This window comes from Semicossyphus pulcher, unplaced genomic scaffold (genome assembly GCF_022749685.1).
Source record: "Semicossyphus pulcher isolate SPU_LCO1_2020_fin unplaced genomic scaffold, fSemPul1.0.p SCAF_10, whole genome shotgun sequence".
NCBI classification, from domain to species: domain Eukaryota; kingdom Metazoa; phylum Chordata; class Actinopteri; order Labriformes; family Labridae; genus Semicossyphus; species Semicossyphus pulcher.
In genome coordinates, this window is record NW_027211604.1 from 30,371,386 (window position 1) to 30,391,132 (window position 19,747).

Below are 19,747 nucleotides of genomic sequence, written 5' to 3' on the forward strand. Positions count from 1 at the left end.
GCACACAAAAAATAGAGGGAGCAGTATGTATGTATATGTATATGTATAAGTTGAAATATGACAGTTTTAAGATAGTCTAGCAACACATTACAGAAATCAAAACATTGTTTGTGGTTATGTTAAGAATTTAAAGCAATAACAAGGGAAAACAGAACATGAGTGGAGTACCTCAGGGTTCTAACCTGGGCCCTTATTCATTTTAAATCTTTGTCTCTAAAATAAACTGATCTAATGAATCTTGTTTTATTACCAGTTATAGTGTATGGTTATATTTGTTAAGACAGAAGACATGCAGAATGCAGAAGACATGCAGAGATTGCAATACATACAGAAACAACTTCACACACACTTTAATGTTGATTCACTGATAAGGTGAGCCAAGTAGTAATATGCCCTATTCATAAGATTGCAAAACCTAGCTTTATCGTTGCTGATTTTTGCCTCTGTTTCAGCATGTACAGGGCATAATTGACAAGCATGATGTTGTAAATACCTGGGTTTTTTAAAGAGACATGGCTTAATGTTTTGAACAATAACATCAGAATGGAAGCAGCAAACCAGAGTCAATCCAGGGGTTGCAGCCTTCGAAGGAGGCGGTCTGCAAAGGATGCGCCATTCATAGCCTGCGTAGACTGTTAAAGCTGAACTGAAATGAGACGGTCTGGTCTACAGAGGATTTCAACAAACGCCGCTCCTGTCGTCTAGCAACAGGTAGCTAGTGGGCTAATGAGCTAGCATAACTAATGTCACATAACTTAACCTATTATTACCTATGGTTTTTTTAATGTGTAACTCTAGCTAGCCAATTGAAGTTGAAACCAAAAACTTTTACATTTTTAAGTGTTTTCCTTGGCTGCGTAAGAGTCCGCCATCTCGTTTGAATTGGCGCGCAATGCTGAAGGAGCCTCCGAATTGGGACAGCCTTCGACGTGCCTCTTTGACGCAATCAGCTTTCAAATATGGCCTTCGAAGGCTGCAGCCCCTGGATTGGGACACAGCTTTTATTGTTGCTGCAGATAGAACCCATTTTTGAGTCTGATTGTCGAAATGTCTGCTGCAACAAATTCTGAACATTGCTAAGCATCTTAACCTTAGACTGGTCATTATTTAAACAGCAGCCTTTATTTATCTGATCATACTGGATAATGTTGTAGTATTCTAGTATAACAAAGAGTTTCAATGTTTTTACAGACTTGTGTGGATTTCCCATGAATCTACTGCTTAACTACAACGTTACGAAACAAAATGAAATGCACATAGTATTTCCATCATGTTCTTTTCAGGGATGAGCCAAGTTCCAACTAAATGAATGCATTGTGTGAGGATTGAGGACACATTTAACTTTTTACTTTGAAGCTTGTTACACAATGACTACTCATTTCCCCAGGATTTCCATCAGTTCACCACAGTTTCCTTTGGGGCATCTATCCAATTACTCTGCCACAGTGGATTATCCCTAATCCTGCATATGGTTAATTAGAATAATGACGTTCGCTCTTAGTCAAAAGCAAAGCCATTAACACAATTGTATTACTGGAGTGGGCTTGCTTACAAGATGTTGCAACCACCAGTCACAAGGACACATTTAAAGACAAGATGAGTTAGATATTTTTCTCTGCACGACTACAGCTCCTGTGTTTGTTTATCATTTCACAGATACCAGAAACGTTTCATCCTGCAGTCTTCTGTTTGTTTGAACAGTTTTTACTTGTAGGATGCACAGTTAAAACACAACCGCAAGTACAAACAATCACACAAGCACAGATGATGAAAATGAAAGACGATAAATACTTACAGTGGAAAAGGAGCATGCAAAAAGCAAAACGAAGCCACGTCACATAGAGAAGCAGTTAGGTTTAAAAACACAGAGACGAAACATGGTTAGAAAAACAGGCTGCAATGAGCATTTCACAAAGACCCACATGATCTCTGCTTTGCCATTTGTCCTATCATTTGTCACATGATAGCTCAAGTCAATTCATGAATAGAACAAACAGTTATGGAAGTATTACTTAACACTTTTGACAGGATCAAAGAGCCCAGAAACCATTTGTCTCTTCATGTGAAACACTTTGCATCACTCCACTGTCACTGCAGCCTCACTTTCAGTTTGTAAAAAAAGGCCATGTTTGTCATGTGTCAGCATGCAGTTAATACTTTCCATCCAAGACAGTTGAAAAGCATGCTGGTACAGAATACTAACCTTGCAATAGCGTTGAGCTAGTGGGTTCAATTACCACTAAACCAGGGGAACAAATGGAACAGAATAACATATCGGAAACAGAGCAGCAGCACATCAGTGACAACACTTGTGAAAAGCACAAAATGAAGAGGACAGAATGGGTCTTTACATCTTTACATTTACATTACATTATGGCTGCACAGTTTACACTGATAACGTCACCAGATATTCATCAAATTAAAGCTGATAAAGGTTCATCTCAAAGCAAAACACTATGGGTACTTAAATTCTGACAATAACTCGGTGCTGATAAAGTGATAATCTGCAATATTCTTGACTTAATATTCCCATGAAATAAAGTACACTTTTTTTTATGGGTCTTTTTTTTGCACCGATTGCAACATATATGGCATCACAAAAAAAAAGGATTTTTCTAAGTATTATTTTATGATCATTTAGAATTATTACTTAAGGGTAAACAGATGATTAAATGTTGATCATCCTCCACTCAGGGGCATTTACCAATTTTGTGTCCAATGAAATTCTGTACCAATTTGTATGTCCCTCCTCCGTCACGCACACAACTGAAGAGCTAGCTTTCTTTTTTTTTTTTATTCTCACTGTTTGTGTTTTACACATTTTGGGTTCTTACTGCACCTACTGAGAATTATCTCATATTCCGATGGGATTGGATTTTAAAAGCCCTGTTTTAATGCCTGACAAGCCTGACCAATTACATCACTCATTAAATTGTGCTGTCTATGAGATCATTTTAGTGTCTGTCCACAGAATGAGAAGAAGGTAAGTTTTGACTTTAATTTTACCTTAGTCAGACCTTCTTTGGTTTATGCCAATTTTAAGGTGATTTATTACACTAATACTCTTATTAGCAGCATCTTCCTTCCCTTTTGGTTATACTATACAAGCATTAGATTCCTGAACTCACCATACAGGAGGAAGCTTGTGTTTGAGCTCCCGATGCTGTTGATGGCGATACAAGTGTAGTTGCCGTAATCTACGTCAGACACATTAAAGAATGTCAGCTTGGACAGGGATCCAGAGCTCAGGATTTCCACTCCATCAAAACCACTGAAGATCCTGGATGGTGGACAAAAGGTAATGGACAGAAAGTGATTCTCACCCACCATGTCAGTTATCAAAGTCACTGAGCACAGTATGAGCACAGTAATAATCATTAAATTAAAAACAAGGACCAATTTTGCGGTCACCAGCCTGGTATGAGTGGCAGCTGATCATTAAGCATCATTAACAGTGAAAACTTACTAAAATACAGAAGTAAATTGACTTACCTTCTGTCATCTTTGTACCACTCAAAATCAGCCTCGGGCACTGCGTCAGCCTCACATTCCAGCACTCCTCTGTTGCCCAGAGTCACTCCGATGTCTCGGCCCTCTGACACAGTTGGAGCATCTGCAAGCAAGCAGCGACACAAGAGCACTCAGAGGTAAGTCAAGGATATCCTGAGAGGGGTCACGGCTTTTGCTCCTTTGTGGAGGATATGATTCATAGCTGTGATCTGCACCAGGAATCAGGGATTCAAATGATGTACAACATGTTTTACCATGGTGGAACTCCATAGGATATGATGAGAAAGATCTGATCAGGTTTTTAATAATTACAATACAGGTCGATCAATAAAGGCTGTATTTTCTCATTGTCAGTTAATCTGCTGATCATTGCTTGGAATTTAACATTTCTCTTTATAGGGGAAAAGTGAAACTTCCTTAAAGAGCAGCTCCAGTCATGTTCTAAGACATATAAAATGCCCTGCTTGAAATGATAAATTATGTCTGATGTTTTTTCTGCAAAATACGTTATTTTGTACGTAATTACCTAAATCTGCCGCCCACTATGCAAATTGCCAACCTTAGCTAGCTTGAAATGTAGTAATTACTAGTAGTCACGTTAACGTTAGTAGTCAGTAGTGAGTTTGCAAAAATGATGACGGTTACAGCTGGTTCGCACATCGTCTAAGTGGTTGCCATAGGTTACATATAATGATATGCATAGTGTCACCTCGTCCTTTAACAGGATTGGCTCCTTAGATTTGTGACGTCACAAACCTGCCAATCTGAAAACGTGTTGTTCAGCCTGTCCTTGGTACACTGCAGTTTAAAAGCAGAAAGGCCCAGCCATGGAGATGACTGCTGATGTTGTCCCTGATATGTCTTGTAGCTCATGAGAAACACCACCATTTTCAGTTTTCTTTCAAATGAGCCAAATTAATGAAGTACAACATGATTTAGAATTTTTAACTCTCCATTTTGACTCATATTTTATTTTAAATTATGAAATTATAGCTAAAAACAGATATTTTGAGATAATTGCACAATATTTTTCCGTCTTCAATCAACTTATTAATTAATAGAGTGATCATTTTATAGAATAGAGTAATCTACTAAACCTGGTGCCTCGTTCTGAAAAACTGCTGTTAAAATATGACGGGCTCAATCTTATTATTTCTACTTCACACAAGTTGCACTTGATTCATTTGAGTAGTAGATCCAAAAAGAAAGCAAATTAAGAAGCAGGTAGTGCCAAACTGAATGAGAACCAAATCTAACATTGTAAAGTTCAAACCAAATTCCAGTTGACTCACTTCACTTTAGAAAAACGTTCAACCCAGGGCCGTTCAATGAATCCAGTCTATGAAATCCATGAAAACATTTTTAAAGCAAACATCATTCCTTTGAAAAACTTAAATGTGCAGATAATAATTTGTATGCCCGTCATTATATTTGTGATGCTACAACTAAAGATATTTTTTTTGTATTATTCATATTGATTATTATTTTGTATTAACTGATTAATCACAGGTAAACTTTAGTGATTATTTCTTCCAGTCCCTTTTCTTTTCTGATCAACGTCTAAATACTCACAAGTATTTCATTTACAATCATATAAGACTCATATTTGAGAAGGCAGCACCAGAGTGTATTTGAAATCTTTGCTCAATAAATGATTTAAGTGATTATATGATATTAAAATAGCTTTAGTATTTTCTCTACAGAGAGACTAATTGCTGAACGCTGTATCACTTCAGCTGAAGGAGCAGACTCACAGTTGACAGTGATGTCTACAGTCTGGATGTCCGTGTCGATATCGTTGACAGCTGTGCACTCGTACGTCCCCGCTCTATGTCTGGAGATAGATGGGATTTCCAGGTACTCATCGTCTGAGGCCAGGTCACCTGTGTAAGGTCACACACACAAAAGAGGGAGTAAGTGAGACGGTCATTCAGAGTTAATTCGACAAGTCCACAGCTGTGGCCTCGTCTGTTCTTTTCACACGGCATGGCCTCTGGGAAAGCAGTCGTCACACCGGTGCTCAGAGAGAAAGGAGGGAAGGAGTGGGTATTGATAACTGTTCAAATATTCACTCATCAAGTTTCAGTTTGTTTTCTATTTGTGATCCAGTGCAGTAAATCAACAATTGTCCAGGTAGTTGCAATGATATGTTGACATTTCTAATCATAAGTCGTCAAGAACCAGAGACAACTCACATTTTGAAAGTAGAATATTTGCAGCATCATTATACACAGAGCAATGCAGGAGCTACAGCATGGTAGGCAATAAAAGAGTCACTTGTTTGCAAGGTTTATACCAGAAACCAGATTATCCAGAAGTCTTCTCCTCTCCAAAACAGACCCAGTAAAATGGGTAAAAAACAACCCAAAAACACTAAAGTAGTATAATAATAATAAAGCAGTGTCATGGTACAGATGTAATCTGATTACCTCAGCCTTTATCATTACTCTGCTTCTCTCACTAATTTATTTATTTATTTATTTATTTAGCCAATCTTCACCCTAGTCTACCACTATTATTGGCATTGTAACCATAAGTATGTGTCTGTTGTTGTTCATGTAACAAGGACATATGTTGTTGTGGTAACAAGAACATATGTTGTTGTTGCTCTCTTTGCCTGTCTCTATCCTGCATCTCCTTCTATCCCATTTTCGGCCCATCCAGTCGAGGCAGATGGCTGTTCAACACGGGTCTGGTTCTGCTCGAGGTTTCTGCCTGTTAAAAGGAAGTTTTTCTGCCAATGTGCCGAATTGCTAAGTGCTACTCATGGTGGATTGATGTTGGGCCTCTCTTTAAATAACTTAACAAAGAGTTGGTCTAGACCTGCTCTTTCTGTAAAGTGTCTCGAGATAACCCTGGTTATGATTTGGCGCTATACAAATAAAATTTGATTGACTGAATTTGATTTGATTAATCATGAAGATCTCGGTTTCGTTCTCTTTAACGGCACCTATGGCGATAAACGGTAATTGTGGGAGCACACTTCCCAGATATCCAGACAGTGCTGCATGTGTGACGTCCACGTTTAGCTCCGGTTGTAACTCTTGATTTTCCTGGCAGACAGTCGCTTTCCCTTGTAGTTGGCCTTCATCTGAAGTTGTATCTGTAGTCATCGATCTTGTATTTGTTTGTCCAGCCATAGTAGATAACTGTTTACTTGCAACACTTGCAGAGATGGAAAACATGTCACTAACTGGGCGCCACTTGTGATTTTTGTCACGAAAGTCCCACCAGACACCCAGTCTGTAATACTGCAAATGCAAAGGCTTTCATCAGCGGGCCATAGGCTTAATCACCATTGTGTAACCTTGGCGATAGATAGTGACTTCACAGAAAGTTATTTAAATGAAAATCTTCGAGATGATCACTCATTTCTTTTGTGTTAAGCTCTCTCAGCAGTCGCTGGCCGTTTTTCCTACAAAAATTAATTATTTGACACAATATATTGATTTGGAAATAAATTTGTTCTTTTAAAAATATGTTTAAAAATAGTCTGTTACACTCACAGTTAGAGCTGTGTCCATAGCAACAGTTTAAGAAGGCAACAGCCTTCTTAAACTGAGCTAAGCTAGCTGTTTTTCTCACATTAAAATGAGCTAACCGAGTTGTTATTAATCACATTAAAATTAGCTAACCAAGCTGTTGTTACTCACATTAAAATTAGCTAACCAAGCTGTTGTTACTGACATTAAAATGAGCTAACGGAGCTGTTGTTACTGACATTAAAATGAGCTAACCGAGCTGTTGTTACTGACATTAAAATGAGCTAACCGAGCTGTTGTTACTGACATTAAAATGAGCTAACCGAGCTGTTGTTACTCACATTAAAATGAGCTAACTGAGCTGTTATTACTGAGCTAACCGAGCTGTTGTTACTGACATTAAAATGAGCTAACCGAGCTGTTGTTACTCACATTAAAATGAGCTAACTGAGCTGTTGTTACTCACATTAAAATGAGCTAACCGAGCTGTTGTTACTCACATTAAAATGAGCTAACCGAGCTGTTGTTACTCACATTAAAATGAGCTAACCAAGCTGTTGTTACTCACATTAAAATTAGCTAACCAAGCTGTTGTTACTGACATTAAAATGAGCTAACGGAGCTGTTGTTACTGACATTAAAATGAGCTAACCGAGCTGTTGTTACTGACATTAAAATGAGCTAACCGAGCTGTTGTTACTGACATTAAAATGAGCTAACCGAGCTGTTGTTACTCACATTAAAATGAGCTAACTGAGCTGTTATTACTGAGCTAACCGAGCTGTTGTTACTGACATTAAAATGAGCTAACCGAGCTGTTGTTACTCACATTAAAATGAGCTAACTGAGCTGTTGTTACTCACATTAAAATGAGCTAACCGAGCTGTTGTTACTCACATTAAAATGAGCTAACCGAGCTGTTGTTACTCACATTAAATGGAAACATTTCCTCTGATGGTGAAGTACAAGGTGAACGGGACTGCAGAAATCAGCACAGCACCTGATTGAGGTTTTCTGTTTCGTCACTGTCAGTCTGTTGACATTTTCTTTTCCATTCACTGCCTTTAAACACTGCCGTATCCCATACTGTGTTCTGTTCAATGTTTACTTCATGTGCCGTCTTCAGTTTTGTAGATTTCTCTGTTGTAGCCTTCAGTTTTTGCATCTTTTAGCCTTTATTGCTGTCTCTTCACTGTTTTCTTCTCTTTTTTTTTTTTTCCCTCTTTAAACAGACCGACGTCAAATTTACTGGACAACGTTCGGCAGATTGATATGATTACAGTTTGGACGGTGTGATTAGAGCCACATCCCTAGCAATGGTCTGTTCTTTATAACAACGATCTATTATCATGACATAACAGACCTCGGAAATATTTAACTCAGCCTTGTAATGATATAGGTTTAAAACAACAGACTTGAAACAGTAAGAAAGTAGTTGGCAGGAAATGGTTTAATGTCCGGGCAAAAGCTGATTCTGACAGAAAACTTGATGATTCGTGGGCTTATATAGGAGTTAAAAATGAAACTGATAGTTGAAATTAGAAGCAGCAGGAGGTACACATAACAGGTCTAGTTCATTCTTGTAGCAGACCCTGTATGTCAGGCAGAAATCACACAGGTTCATGTGCATCAGAACTTACACAAGTAAATATCCTGACATGTGCCCAACTCAGTCTCTGATGGCTGTTCTTTTGTTTCTTTCAGCACTTACACGGACCCGTCTTGAGCTTACTGACATTTTTCTGAGGACGTCGCAGCACTTTGTGATTGGTGCTTTGTTCAGCCCCCACCTTCTCTGTCAGAACTTTCATATTCTGCTCTGTTTCCACTGTTTCAGAATATGAACAGGGAAATGCCAGCCCTGCTATTTTTCCTTGTTTCAATTTGACACGCTTGACAGAGACACTTAATACAGCACTCAACGCAAAGAACAAAAGACGTAATTGACTCCAAGCCTCCTTCCAAGACGTTAGGTAGGTGACAGGAATAAATTGCACATGGATTCACTTTGCTGGGTTTAGGCACATTACTGAATTGCACCTGGGAAGGTTGTTATGGAGAAAAGTCCTCGCTGACACGCTGCTCACCTGACGAGGAGTATCAGGAGGACTCAGAGGAGGTTCCAGGCTGCTTCCTTTCTGTTGGTTTTGTCTCAAAAGGAGGACACTGCAGCTCGCCAATAGAGACCAGTGTCAGTTAAAGCCACACAGTGATCCTCTGAGGAGAGTTAATCAAGACAAGGCTGCCAGATGACGCACGTTCTCGCATCAGCACCCGTTTTATATGGCAGGTATTAAAATCATTAACTCTGTGAAAACTGACCTCCCGCAGGCAGCCGGGGGAGATCGCTTTTTTTTTCTTGATCCTGTTTAATTGGTTTACAGTAACTGTAAAAGCTACAGGCTCAATTATTTTTACAGTGTAGAGAAAATACTTTTATCTTTTAATTCACCATGCTGTATGTCCATTGATGACGCTTTATGTTATGTTCAGGGTACAATGTGTTGAAAGTGGGCGGATGGTAGGAGACCGTTGTGAGCACACTCATGTCAAATTAAACAAAATGAGGCCATAATATCTAGAGCAGTGGTTCTCAGCTGGTCTAGCCTTAGGACCCACCACCACCTCCTTGATGACAAATCACGACCCAAATATCTGATTTCTTTCAACCACTCAAATTTGTCAACATTACAAAACACAACAGTATAATAGTCAATCAAAATGACCAGCAGGCAGCAGTGCACAAGAGGAAAATATTTCTTCTTTAATTCATTAAATTAGCAGCCTTTTTTCAACAGACATCAAATGTGACTTCTCCCTCACCAACCAATCAAAATCAGGAAGGGGCGTGACTTCAGATATCAACTTTTTCAACAACAATGGCAGAGGAGAAGCAGATTGCTATTAATAGCTCAATGTTAAGTGCTTGTTTTTCTTTAAAATAATGCAGTCACTGCTGATGTTCAAAGCCCTGTTTTATACCATAGCAATGTTTCCTGTGGTTTGTTATAATGAGGCACAGTGCCTAGCATAAATACAGAGTTCCTCTGCTAATTACATTTTACTGCACTTCCATCACTTTTATGTAAAGCCTCAAGCAAAACTGGCAGAATAGCTACATTAGACAGTGAAGGCCATGTGTTTAATGACTGAGGGGTTATTTACACTCTCTCTCAGTTGCTTCAGCTCAATCTTGACTGACAGCTGAACTTGTTAAAACAATATGTGTAAAACTTCTCAGAACATTTCCTTAGTCGTGCATAGCCGAGATCTTCACTGTGGTTTAAAATATTTAGGCAAATCACTGAGCAGCATTCTCTGTAATTTACACCATCATTGGCAGTGTATGTTTTTGTGTTTAAAAAGATTACGTTTCCTCTAAATAGTTTTACTCTCCACAACTGGTTGGAATTCTGTCACTGTGTAAGTCATCACATGCAGACTAGTCCAGCTAATGTTCAAAATAATTTTTTTGTTTTCATTTCATTAATGTGGTTATTTCCTGTTTTATTTTGAAATACTTACCCTTGTCTCTGACTGTGTTTGAAACGCCATACTATAGCAGCACGTACTGATTTGGCCAAAATGTATTATGTAGTATGCAAACAATACAGATAATCTGAGTGAGTGATGGTACTTTCAGAGCCAAATAAAGTTAAAAAAAAATAACAGCAGCCCAGGAAACACTTCAAAATAATAGCATTGTGTACAAACAAGGGGAGTCAGAATTCCAGATAGGGATTTTACTTTGAAAAAGCTACTTTACTCTCCATGCCTGTGACTTTTACTACAGGAAGAGGTGTTAATATTGCTGTCAGAGATCAATAGGACTCACAATTCATTTTCACCGTGTATTATGACCGAGAACTGCACGTGGCTCGCGGGAAAAATAGGTCAGCCTCCTATTCTCTACATTTTCGGTGCGTTAGGGTTAGGTGCGTTAGGATACGCGCGTGTATCCACCCTTCCAGTGTTCCCACAAAAGCACATTGACCTGGTGCGGTCAGCCACCTACTAGGTTACTACTACTAGGTCTGTTGAATGAATGAAAAACCCCACATTGAAATACTTTTTCAAATGATCTGCTTTGGTCTGTGTTTTTACTGCTTTTCATTAGCAGGGTGCAGAGGTTCCAGTCCATGATTTGAATCACTGACGTTTAGACAGCAGCCCTGAAAACGAGCATTTGCCGCGTTCAATGGTTACTAGGAAAGTATTTAAGCAAGCTCATTTGCATTTTCATTTTCCTGCAGCCATTTACAAGTAAATCATGACCTCTCAGTCAAAAATACACCCTATCATCAGAGTATTTTTGTGTTTGCTCGTCCATCCCCACCAGGTTTCTGGCTCTACCTATTTTACATGATTTTTTTTATTTTTTACACCAAATTATCCTGCAGTAAAGATAAAGCACTAAATCACTACCATCATGGTTGCCATACCGAGCCTCTTCATGTGTGGCTGCTGTCAGGTTGACCGCCAGTCACCCGACTGTGCGAGTGAAGCCATTGGGAAGAACTCGCTGCGTGTGCCAAAGATTGATGTTTCTCTTTATGTGGACTAGAGAGAGAACAAATGTTGTCTCAGCAGAAACAAAGAGTTCACAGAATTCTTCAGGACACGCCACACAGCACTACCCAAGCTCTGAGACACACACAAAGAACGCCTCATTATCGCATCTTTCCATTTTATGGCCATGAACAACAGCAAAGGCCCCCAATTCACAACAAGCTGATATTTTACAGTTTCTTCAATTCCACCTCTGGCAAAGTACATTTTTTCGAACTCCAGAAGCCAGCTTCTAATTTGTGAGTGTTTGTTAAAGAGGTGATGCTGCTGGGTTTGTGGCCAAGTCATTAGCGGACCATACTGTGTCCTGCAGTGCCATCAGAGTGACATGGCAGGACATCGGAGAGACCAGACAGGAGAAGGTGGCCCGGAGGAGAAAGCAAAGACAGCGAGGAATTCTCGGGAGAGGCTGGCAGGAGATAATGTACCCTTTCTGTGTTCCTGAAATGCCATCCCCAAACTCAAGGGCAAAGAAGAAAATGGGGGCGAAAATGGAAAAAAGAGAAAGATGTGTGTGTGTGTGTGTGTGTGTAGGGAGAGGTGAAGGAAACTTTGCAGGCGAGAAAAAAAAACACAGGAGAGCAGATGCTTGAGGGATATAGGCATTTAAGGAGAGGGTGCAAAGGGATATGGTGCGGTAGGATTTAAATTGATGAATCCGAGCAGGGGGAGAGAAGGAAATAGAAGCAGGATGGCAGATAGGAGTTGTTAACAGACAGAAAAGCATACATATCCAAAGAGAGAGTGGGAGTGGAAGCGCTGTTGTCAGTGTTGTCCTGAGGGAAAGGTAGTCAAAGTGAAGTGTGTCGAAGACACGACAAAGCTTTTGTTACTCAGACAAACAACGAGGAAGAAAGCTTATTTAAAAGATGTCTGAGAAGACGATGAAGGACAGCAGGCAACTGCTGCTGAACCGCAGCCTGAGTCTAAAACTGTGTCTCTGCATGTGTCTGCAGCTATTCAAGGTAAATATATAGTTAGTTTTCCTCTGATTATCAGCCTTTGGCATATGAAATTTCATAATGTGCCAGGCCTCCTTTGATGTATCATCCCTTTTGAAGGAAACAAACATAAAAGGGGTGAGAAGAAAAAAATAATCATAGAAATACAGTAGCACAGTGTTCTGTGTATTAGCACTATGCAGTGAGGCAGCTTTACTTCTATTGAAGAGGTTTGCCAGTGAAGAGAATCTGTTGTGACAGTACGGGTTAGATTTGACCCATCAACAGCATGAATAATTTTGAGCATACAAAGAAAAATGAAAAGCATGGCTGCTGCTAATCTCTCAGGCCACAAGTCCCTCTGTATCTCAGATATACTGAAGCAGCAGCAGCAGCCGCTGTGTGAGTGAAGGACAGTGTTGTGAGATAAAAACATGGAGAATGCACAGTGTGTAAGAATGAGTCACATCTGTCTCTGCGTCTGTATGCTAAATCAAATGGAAATCCACTTGAATTTTAACATTTCCTTCTATTGCAATGAAATAAACTGTTGACAACCAAACCCAATTAGTGGATTGAGTAAAACAGAGAAGGGGTGTGTATAACTCACTGCTGAGTCTTCTGTCAAACACTTGTATTTGTTTTATTTGTGTTTTAAAGTGTAAGTGTCTGTCTGCCCAGAGGCAGCAGATGGAGAGTAGCTGGTTCCTGCAACAGAGCATCAAAGGATTTAGACTAAGTATGCTTTCAGAGATTTAAGAAATTCAATGTCCTAAACTCATACTAGAATTTCCCCTCTGGGATCAATAAAGTATTATCTTATTTTAATGTTACACATTCACTTATTGCTACTTGTAAACAACTGAGCACATGATATTAAAATGACCAACCTATTTAATCAATCTATTTCCAACCCCATACAGGTCTGCAATGAAAGTGGTCTCTTAGTGCCTACATTGGTTACATTATTTGTATTGGTCTTTTCGTGGACTGTTTTTAAATACTTCATATTAATAAAATCTATACAACATAAACTAAAACATTAAGTGAGTGAATAAATCAAAACAATTGATGAAATTACTGAAAGGGTGTTATGAATAATTTTTTTTGTTAGTGTAGAAAAAAAAGACAATATTTCTAAACACGTTATTTAAGATATTTACATTTACTCATTTTGTGTAGACATGCTTTATTTTATGAGCCAGTGTAAGGCATTTTCACAGTTTTATCCGTTATAGAAATACAGTGTCTACATATGTTTGCTTATTGTGATGTAATTTCTTTGCTGTCAAATGTTTCATGTCCCTAAAATGTGTATTGACCTAAATGCTTTTAAGTTATAGGTTTTATTTCACATCATTTTACACATAGTTATGCAAACTGTGATCTCCTGGCACCAGATCCCTGCTTCTGACCCGTTATCACCACTGTTGAAAGGGACAGTTCGGTTTGTTTAAGTGGGGTTGTATGAGGTCCTTATCCATAGTAAGTGTACTACATACAGTAGATAACAGTTAGCACAGATCCTGGTAGGAGAAGCTGGTACACCGAAGGTAATTAGTAGTACCACATTCTTTAGCCACTTATAAACGTCCTACGTATAAACAAACTAGAGCTGTCAATCGATTAAAATACTTAATCGGGATTAATCGCATGGTTGTCCATAGTTAACTTGCCAATAATTGCAAATTAATCACATATTTTTTACATGTTGTAAATGTACCTTAAAGAGATAATTTTTGAAGTTTTTAATCCTCTTAGCGTCCTCCAGCGTATCGACATGGGAATGGACAAATATGCTTCCTTTATGCAAATGTATGTTTATTTTTATTGCAACATTCCAAAACAATGACAAATACTGTCCAGAATATTCTACAGAACAACCTTAAAGGTACTACATTCTCAAAAAATATGCTGAAAGCAGAACATGGCAATCATCACATATATCAATGATTTCTGTAAGAAGCACATCACATGTAGACTTACTCAGTCTGGATAACCCTCTTTCTAGATGCTTATTTCTTACTTCCACAGTTTAATTGTACTCTCTTCTTCACCTTAATTCACAAACGGCGCTGCGGCAAAATGTATGTAGCGGAAACACTGCCGGTGGTAACTCCGTTCACATCGACAGTAAATACAAATAACTTTTGTCTTGTCCAGAGAACCATCTAGCAGGGCTTTGAGGCTGACCTTGTCATTTAAAAGACCCTTTTCTTTATCCATTTCTGCTCACGGAGGTTTGTTTCTGCATGCTATCCACAACATTGCGGCTGCATCACTTCCTGATTTCTTAAACTACAGGGCGGAGGGTCATAATAATAGAACGTGCATGTGTTAATCGCACGTTAAAATAATTAGTGGCGTTTGATGGAATGTGCGTTAAGGCGTTATTAACGCGTTAACTTTGACAGCCCTAAAACAAACATTTCAGTTTCAGTATATGCTGTATTTTAGTTTTTTGTCACTGCTTCACATTGAAATCAGACAGCCCCTTCCCTCGGAACTATGTCTTACTCTGCACAACGGCCCTGTATACCTACGCCTGCAGCGCACGGTATCAGATCAGCTGTTTGGGTCAGCGGTTTGTAGAAGAGACAACAAATAAAATAAAATACAATATTATGGAAAAGGACAAAGTGCCTTTTACGGTGGGGACAAGAGGATATTGTTTTCCGATGCATGCTCTGAAGTGTTTTTGCCATATGTCAGCTGTTTGTGTCAGAAAGTGCAGCGGCTAGCACAGACTGAAATCTAACTTTATTTTTCTGAAGATATCACAGGTGGTGCTCGCTTGTTTTTATTCCCCGTGTTCAAACAAAGAGTGTCCTGGTTACCTCATAGATTACACCGAGTTCTGTTGAGTGACAATGGTGTTAGACAGCGTTGGCTTGCTCCGCTGAATGTCAACATCAACACTCCAGCAGCGGTGCTTAGCTTAGCTCCTGTGTAGGAACCCCCGGCTGGCTTCTCCTAACAGGGGCCGTGCTGACTGTTATCTACTGTACGTAGGACACTTACTATTGATAAGTACCTCATACAACTCCACTTCAAATAATCTGAACGATCACTTTAACTTTATGCTGCAAAAACACTCAATGCTCTGGCAATTTTAGTTTTTATTAAGGACCAATTAACCCAGGAATATGTAAACAAAAAATCTTCCAAAGGGGCTTGTGAGAAGTCAGTTTTTCATTGGGTTAAGTAATACTGCAATAGTGATGCCACAAGTAAAAATGATACATTACATCTCACTGCTCTTTCTGTGTGTGTTTCTGCTTGTGCAGTAATTGTAATGCTATAAGGCATAACAATAAAAAATCCATGAGAATGAAAAATAATCTAAACTGAAAGTTAAACGCATTTTCATTATTAGACTAAGACAGAAACTAAGCAGTGGCCACAGTTGACCTGAACATCTTAAATACTAAATACTGTATTGCAGTATTTAGGTTTTTTTTCACCCTTGCGGGGGTCAAAAAGGCGCCAATCTGTCACATTTACCGACTCCATCATCTCCAACTTGAAAAGGATCGTTCGAGCACCCCGGCCTGAGCGATTCTGGAAAAACTTTTTCCTGCTCCTGGGCCAGGTTCAATCATGTACATGTTCATTTTGGCTGCCTTAATGCACCGGGGCGTCGGCTGGCTGCCCGGGCTGACTAACTTTGCAGTCAGGTTGTGCAGTCTGTGGGAGATACTGAGGATCTCTTTTGATCCGCCACAAGCCCCTAAAGCCATCTATCTATCAAAGGTGAGGGGAGAGGCGGGTCACTGCTGTGTGAGGGCCCCGGCCTCAGCCAGAAATCATCAATCTTTACACACACACACACGCACACACACACACACACGCACACACACACACACACACATACACACACAGAGGGTCTTTATTTATTTAATTTAGTCTTTCTAACGCCCCTGAGTGTTTGCAGTAGCAGGGCTCACAGTGAAAGGCCTCGGGGCTGCAGGACAATTGCTCTGCAGCTGGGAGATACTGGAACACAAGTTTGGACTCCAGTGAGTACTGGGACATTTCCTGCTCTGCTCTGCTGCTCTCTGTCTGAGTCAGAGGGACAACTGTCACTGCTCAGCTGCCCCTCAGTCGAATACTGGGGAGGAAACTGATAGGAAAAAGGTAACACAAAAATTGCAGCTAGAATTCATCACACAGAGATTGAAGAATATGAGAGGGGGAAAAAAAGCCTGAGTCACTGTTGCCTTTCATCTTGCACGAGGAAAATCTAAACGACAGCTTCTCAAGCTCATATATTTACATTTTCATTCCACATTTAACTAAAAGCCAATAGACATCGCTGAATTGTAGTTTTCTTGGTTCCTGCGAAGAAAGATCTTCACTATGAATTCCAATGTACTTTCTCAGATATTGATTTTAAACAGATAAATAAACACAAGCCACCAGCCGCGACACACACTTTGATCACAGAGAGTGCTGAGATGAGCACAGAATAAAGAATGCCCTTGAACTGAGCTGCTGCTCTGAAAAATGCTTGTTTTACATAAAGATTCTCAATCAGTTTGGTGTGACACAAAAGCTCAGAGTCAGTGGAAGTGTAGCAACAAAATGATGCAAAAATACACGTGCGCGCGCGCGCACACACACACACACACACACACACACACACACACACACACACACACACACATACATCTCTACTACAGCTGCTGTATCTCACAGCGCATCAATGCATAGTAATTCTCCACCGATACATGACCCAAAAGATAGAAGTTAAGTGGAATTACAAAAGTATGTGAATATCTCTCATGAAGATATGAATACATCTCCCAATTTGCTATACGCACGTATCTATTGGAGAGACTGCCATTTACATTAATAATTAGGGTCATACTAATCTCTATTTACAGATTGTACATAGAAATGTAGCATCTGTAGGCAGGAACGTGGATTTTAGGGATGACCAATTACGTACCAGCAGGCTGCAGCGTGTGCAGGAAAAACAGTCAGTGTGGAGACCAAAAGCAGGCGGAATGTAATGCGCCGTAATGACATCCCGGATCCCATCGGCGTCAACTGCTAACGATTGAGCAACTAAAATTGCAAATGATCAGAAGGTATTTTAAGCAATGGCGTATACAATTAAGATTTAGAATTCAAGACTATTCCTTTTTCAGGGATCAAATTTATGCAAATTTGGGGCATTGACAAACTTAACTCCTCTGTACAAGATGATCTGTGAAAGAGGCTATGTCTCATGTTTCCAGCAGATCATTGCTCACTAAGTCGCATCGTGTGCATGCTCAAATTCCACAAGATGTGTCTCCGGTGCGTTCCGTGTGCGCCACAACCCCCGGAGTCGATAGTGCCCATTCAAGTCAATGCTCGTGATTCCACAGCACTTCCTGTGGGTGAGGGCTCGTGCCGTCTGACAGACCAGAACCGCGGCACAGACGGAACGCACCGGACACGAATCCTGTGGGATTATTTTATTCATGAGTGCAAATGTGTATTTCACTATCACATATACATACACACATGTCAACGTCCTCCTCCATCAAAATTACTTCATATAATAGACTTTACCTTTAGGAGTTGTGACAGGAAAATGTTCACAGCAGAGACAGGAAGTGTAATCATCAGTGAAACCAGCTGCTGGATTTATTTAATGAGAGACCGCTCCAGAGTTAGCAGAGTGGTTTGGTCCCACGCCCCCCTCTGACCCTACAGTCAATTCTGTAAGACCTGTCTCCTCTAATTCACTATCTGCCTAATTAAGAGTCAAAATTACGCTCTCCTGTGAAACCTTTTTAACGTGCACCAGTCCACTCAAGCTCATGATCATATTGAAATGGGATACATGTCCTCCGTTGCCTTTAAAGGCTACTGTTTGGCAAGAAAGAAAACAAATGAGCAGACTTTGCTAATTAGGCGCTCCTTTTATTTTACTTGCAGCTTTTTCTGAGCAATGAAATGGAGAAATTAAAGGCCATGTTAAATTAATATAATCATTAACTGTTGTCATTTTCTGTAGACATCAAATTGATATCCTCCCGCAATGGCAAGTTGTTTATGCAATGTTCTGTTGTATTCATATTGATCTTATTTTTTCTTGCTAACAGAGAACTACTCACAGTTTCTTGCTCTGCTCCTGCTGTTCTTTCGGCACAGTCATTACATTTCTAACTAATGCAATATGAATTAGAAAAACTGACATAATTCTACTGACAGCAGTTAAACATAAGTGAGAAATTATTGAACCACTGCTCAGATCATTGATTAAGTCCATCAGAAATACAAAATTTAGTCGGTTACACTACTAAACTTGAGCTCTAAATGTTTGCAGAGAACTAGAGAGCCATGGCTGTTTTAAAGACCAGCTCCAGTCATGTTCTAAGACATATATAAAGCTCTGCTTGAAATAATAAATTGTGTCTGATATGTTTTTTTTTGCAAAATACCTTTGATTACCTTGTAAAAATCCTCCCAAGACATCTCCTCCTTCTCCCTCATTAAAAATCCCCCAATCTGGATAGTCCCCGCCCACTTTGCAAAATTCCAACCAACCCCTACGTCTCAAAAACAAAACATGTCTCTGCCATCGTTTAGTGGCAACTTGTTGAAACTTGGTGAGCTTGAAATTTAGTAATTAGTGGTAGTAACGTTAACGTTAGTAGTCAGTAGTGAGTTTGCAAAAATTACAATGACCGTTACAGCTAGCTCGTGCATCGTGGAAGTGGTTGCCATAGGTTACACATATAATATGCATAGCGTCATCGTCCATTTGCGGGACTGGTTCCTTAGATTTGTGACGTGTTGTTCAGCCTGTCCTTGGTACACCAAAGATTAAAGATGACTGCTGATGTTGTCCCTGATATGTCTTGTAGCACATGAAGAACACCGCATGGAGATGTTTACAAGGTTAAACTCTGGATTTTCACTGGAGGGGGTTTTTAATGCCAACTAATATAAAAAGGTGGACTTGTTTAAAATTTGAGTTTTTGTGGGACACTTGTTAAAAACAGCTAACCACCTGGAATGCACAACAGTAACACATCAAATGTAATATTAGCTTCCATATGATGAGTATACATTTAATCTGTAGGCCGGGACAGGATATCGGTATTGGAAGTGTTCTGGTTTCTGTTTGTAGTGCGTCTGTAGTCCGAGTAGTATTGACCACTCACAACAGGCCATATGGCAGGCAAAAGAGGCAGAATGTAATCCATGGCCATCCATGTGAACACGGCAGGACCGGACTGTAAACAA

General features: G+C 39.6%; 1 protein-coding gene across 1 annotated transcript in view; it reads right to left on the minus strand.

Annotated features, from left to right (window-relative positions):
- ntm (neurotrimin) overlaps nt 1-19,747 on the minus strand; it is a 148,427-nt gene that overhangs the window by 1,316 nt on the left and 127,364 nt on the right. The window contains exons 4-7 of the mRNA XM_069668185.1: nt 5,265-5,393; nt 3,493-3,613; nt 3,129-3,280; nt 2,204-2,239 (exon numbers count right to left, since the gene is read on the minus strand). Coding sequence (XP_069524286.1) covers nt 2,204-2,239; nt 3,129-3,280; nt 3,493-3,613; nt 5,265-5,393 — 438 coding nt within the window. The remainder of the gene's footprint in view (nt 1-2,203; nt 2,240-3,128; nt 3,281-3,492; nt 3,614-5,264; nt 5,394-19,747) is intronic.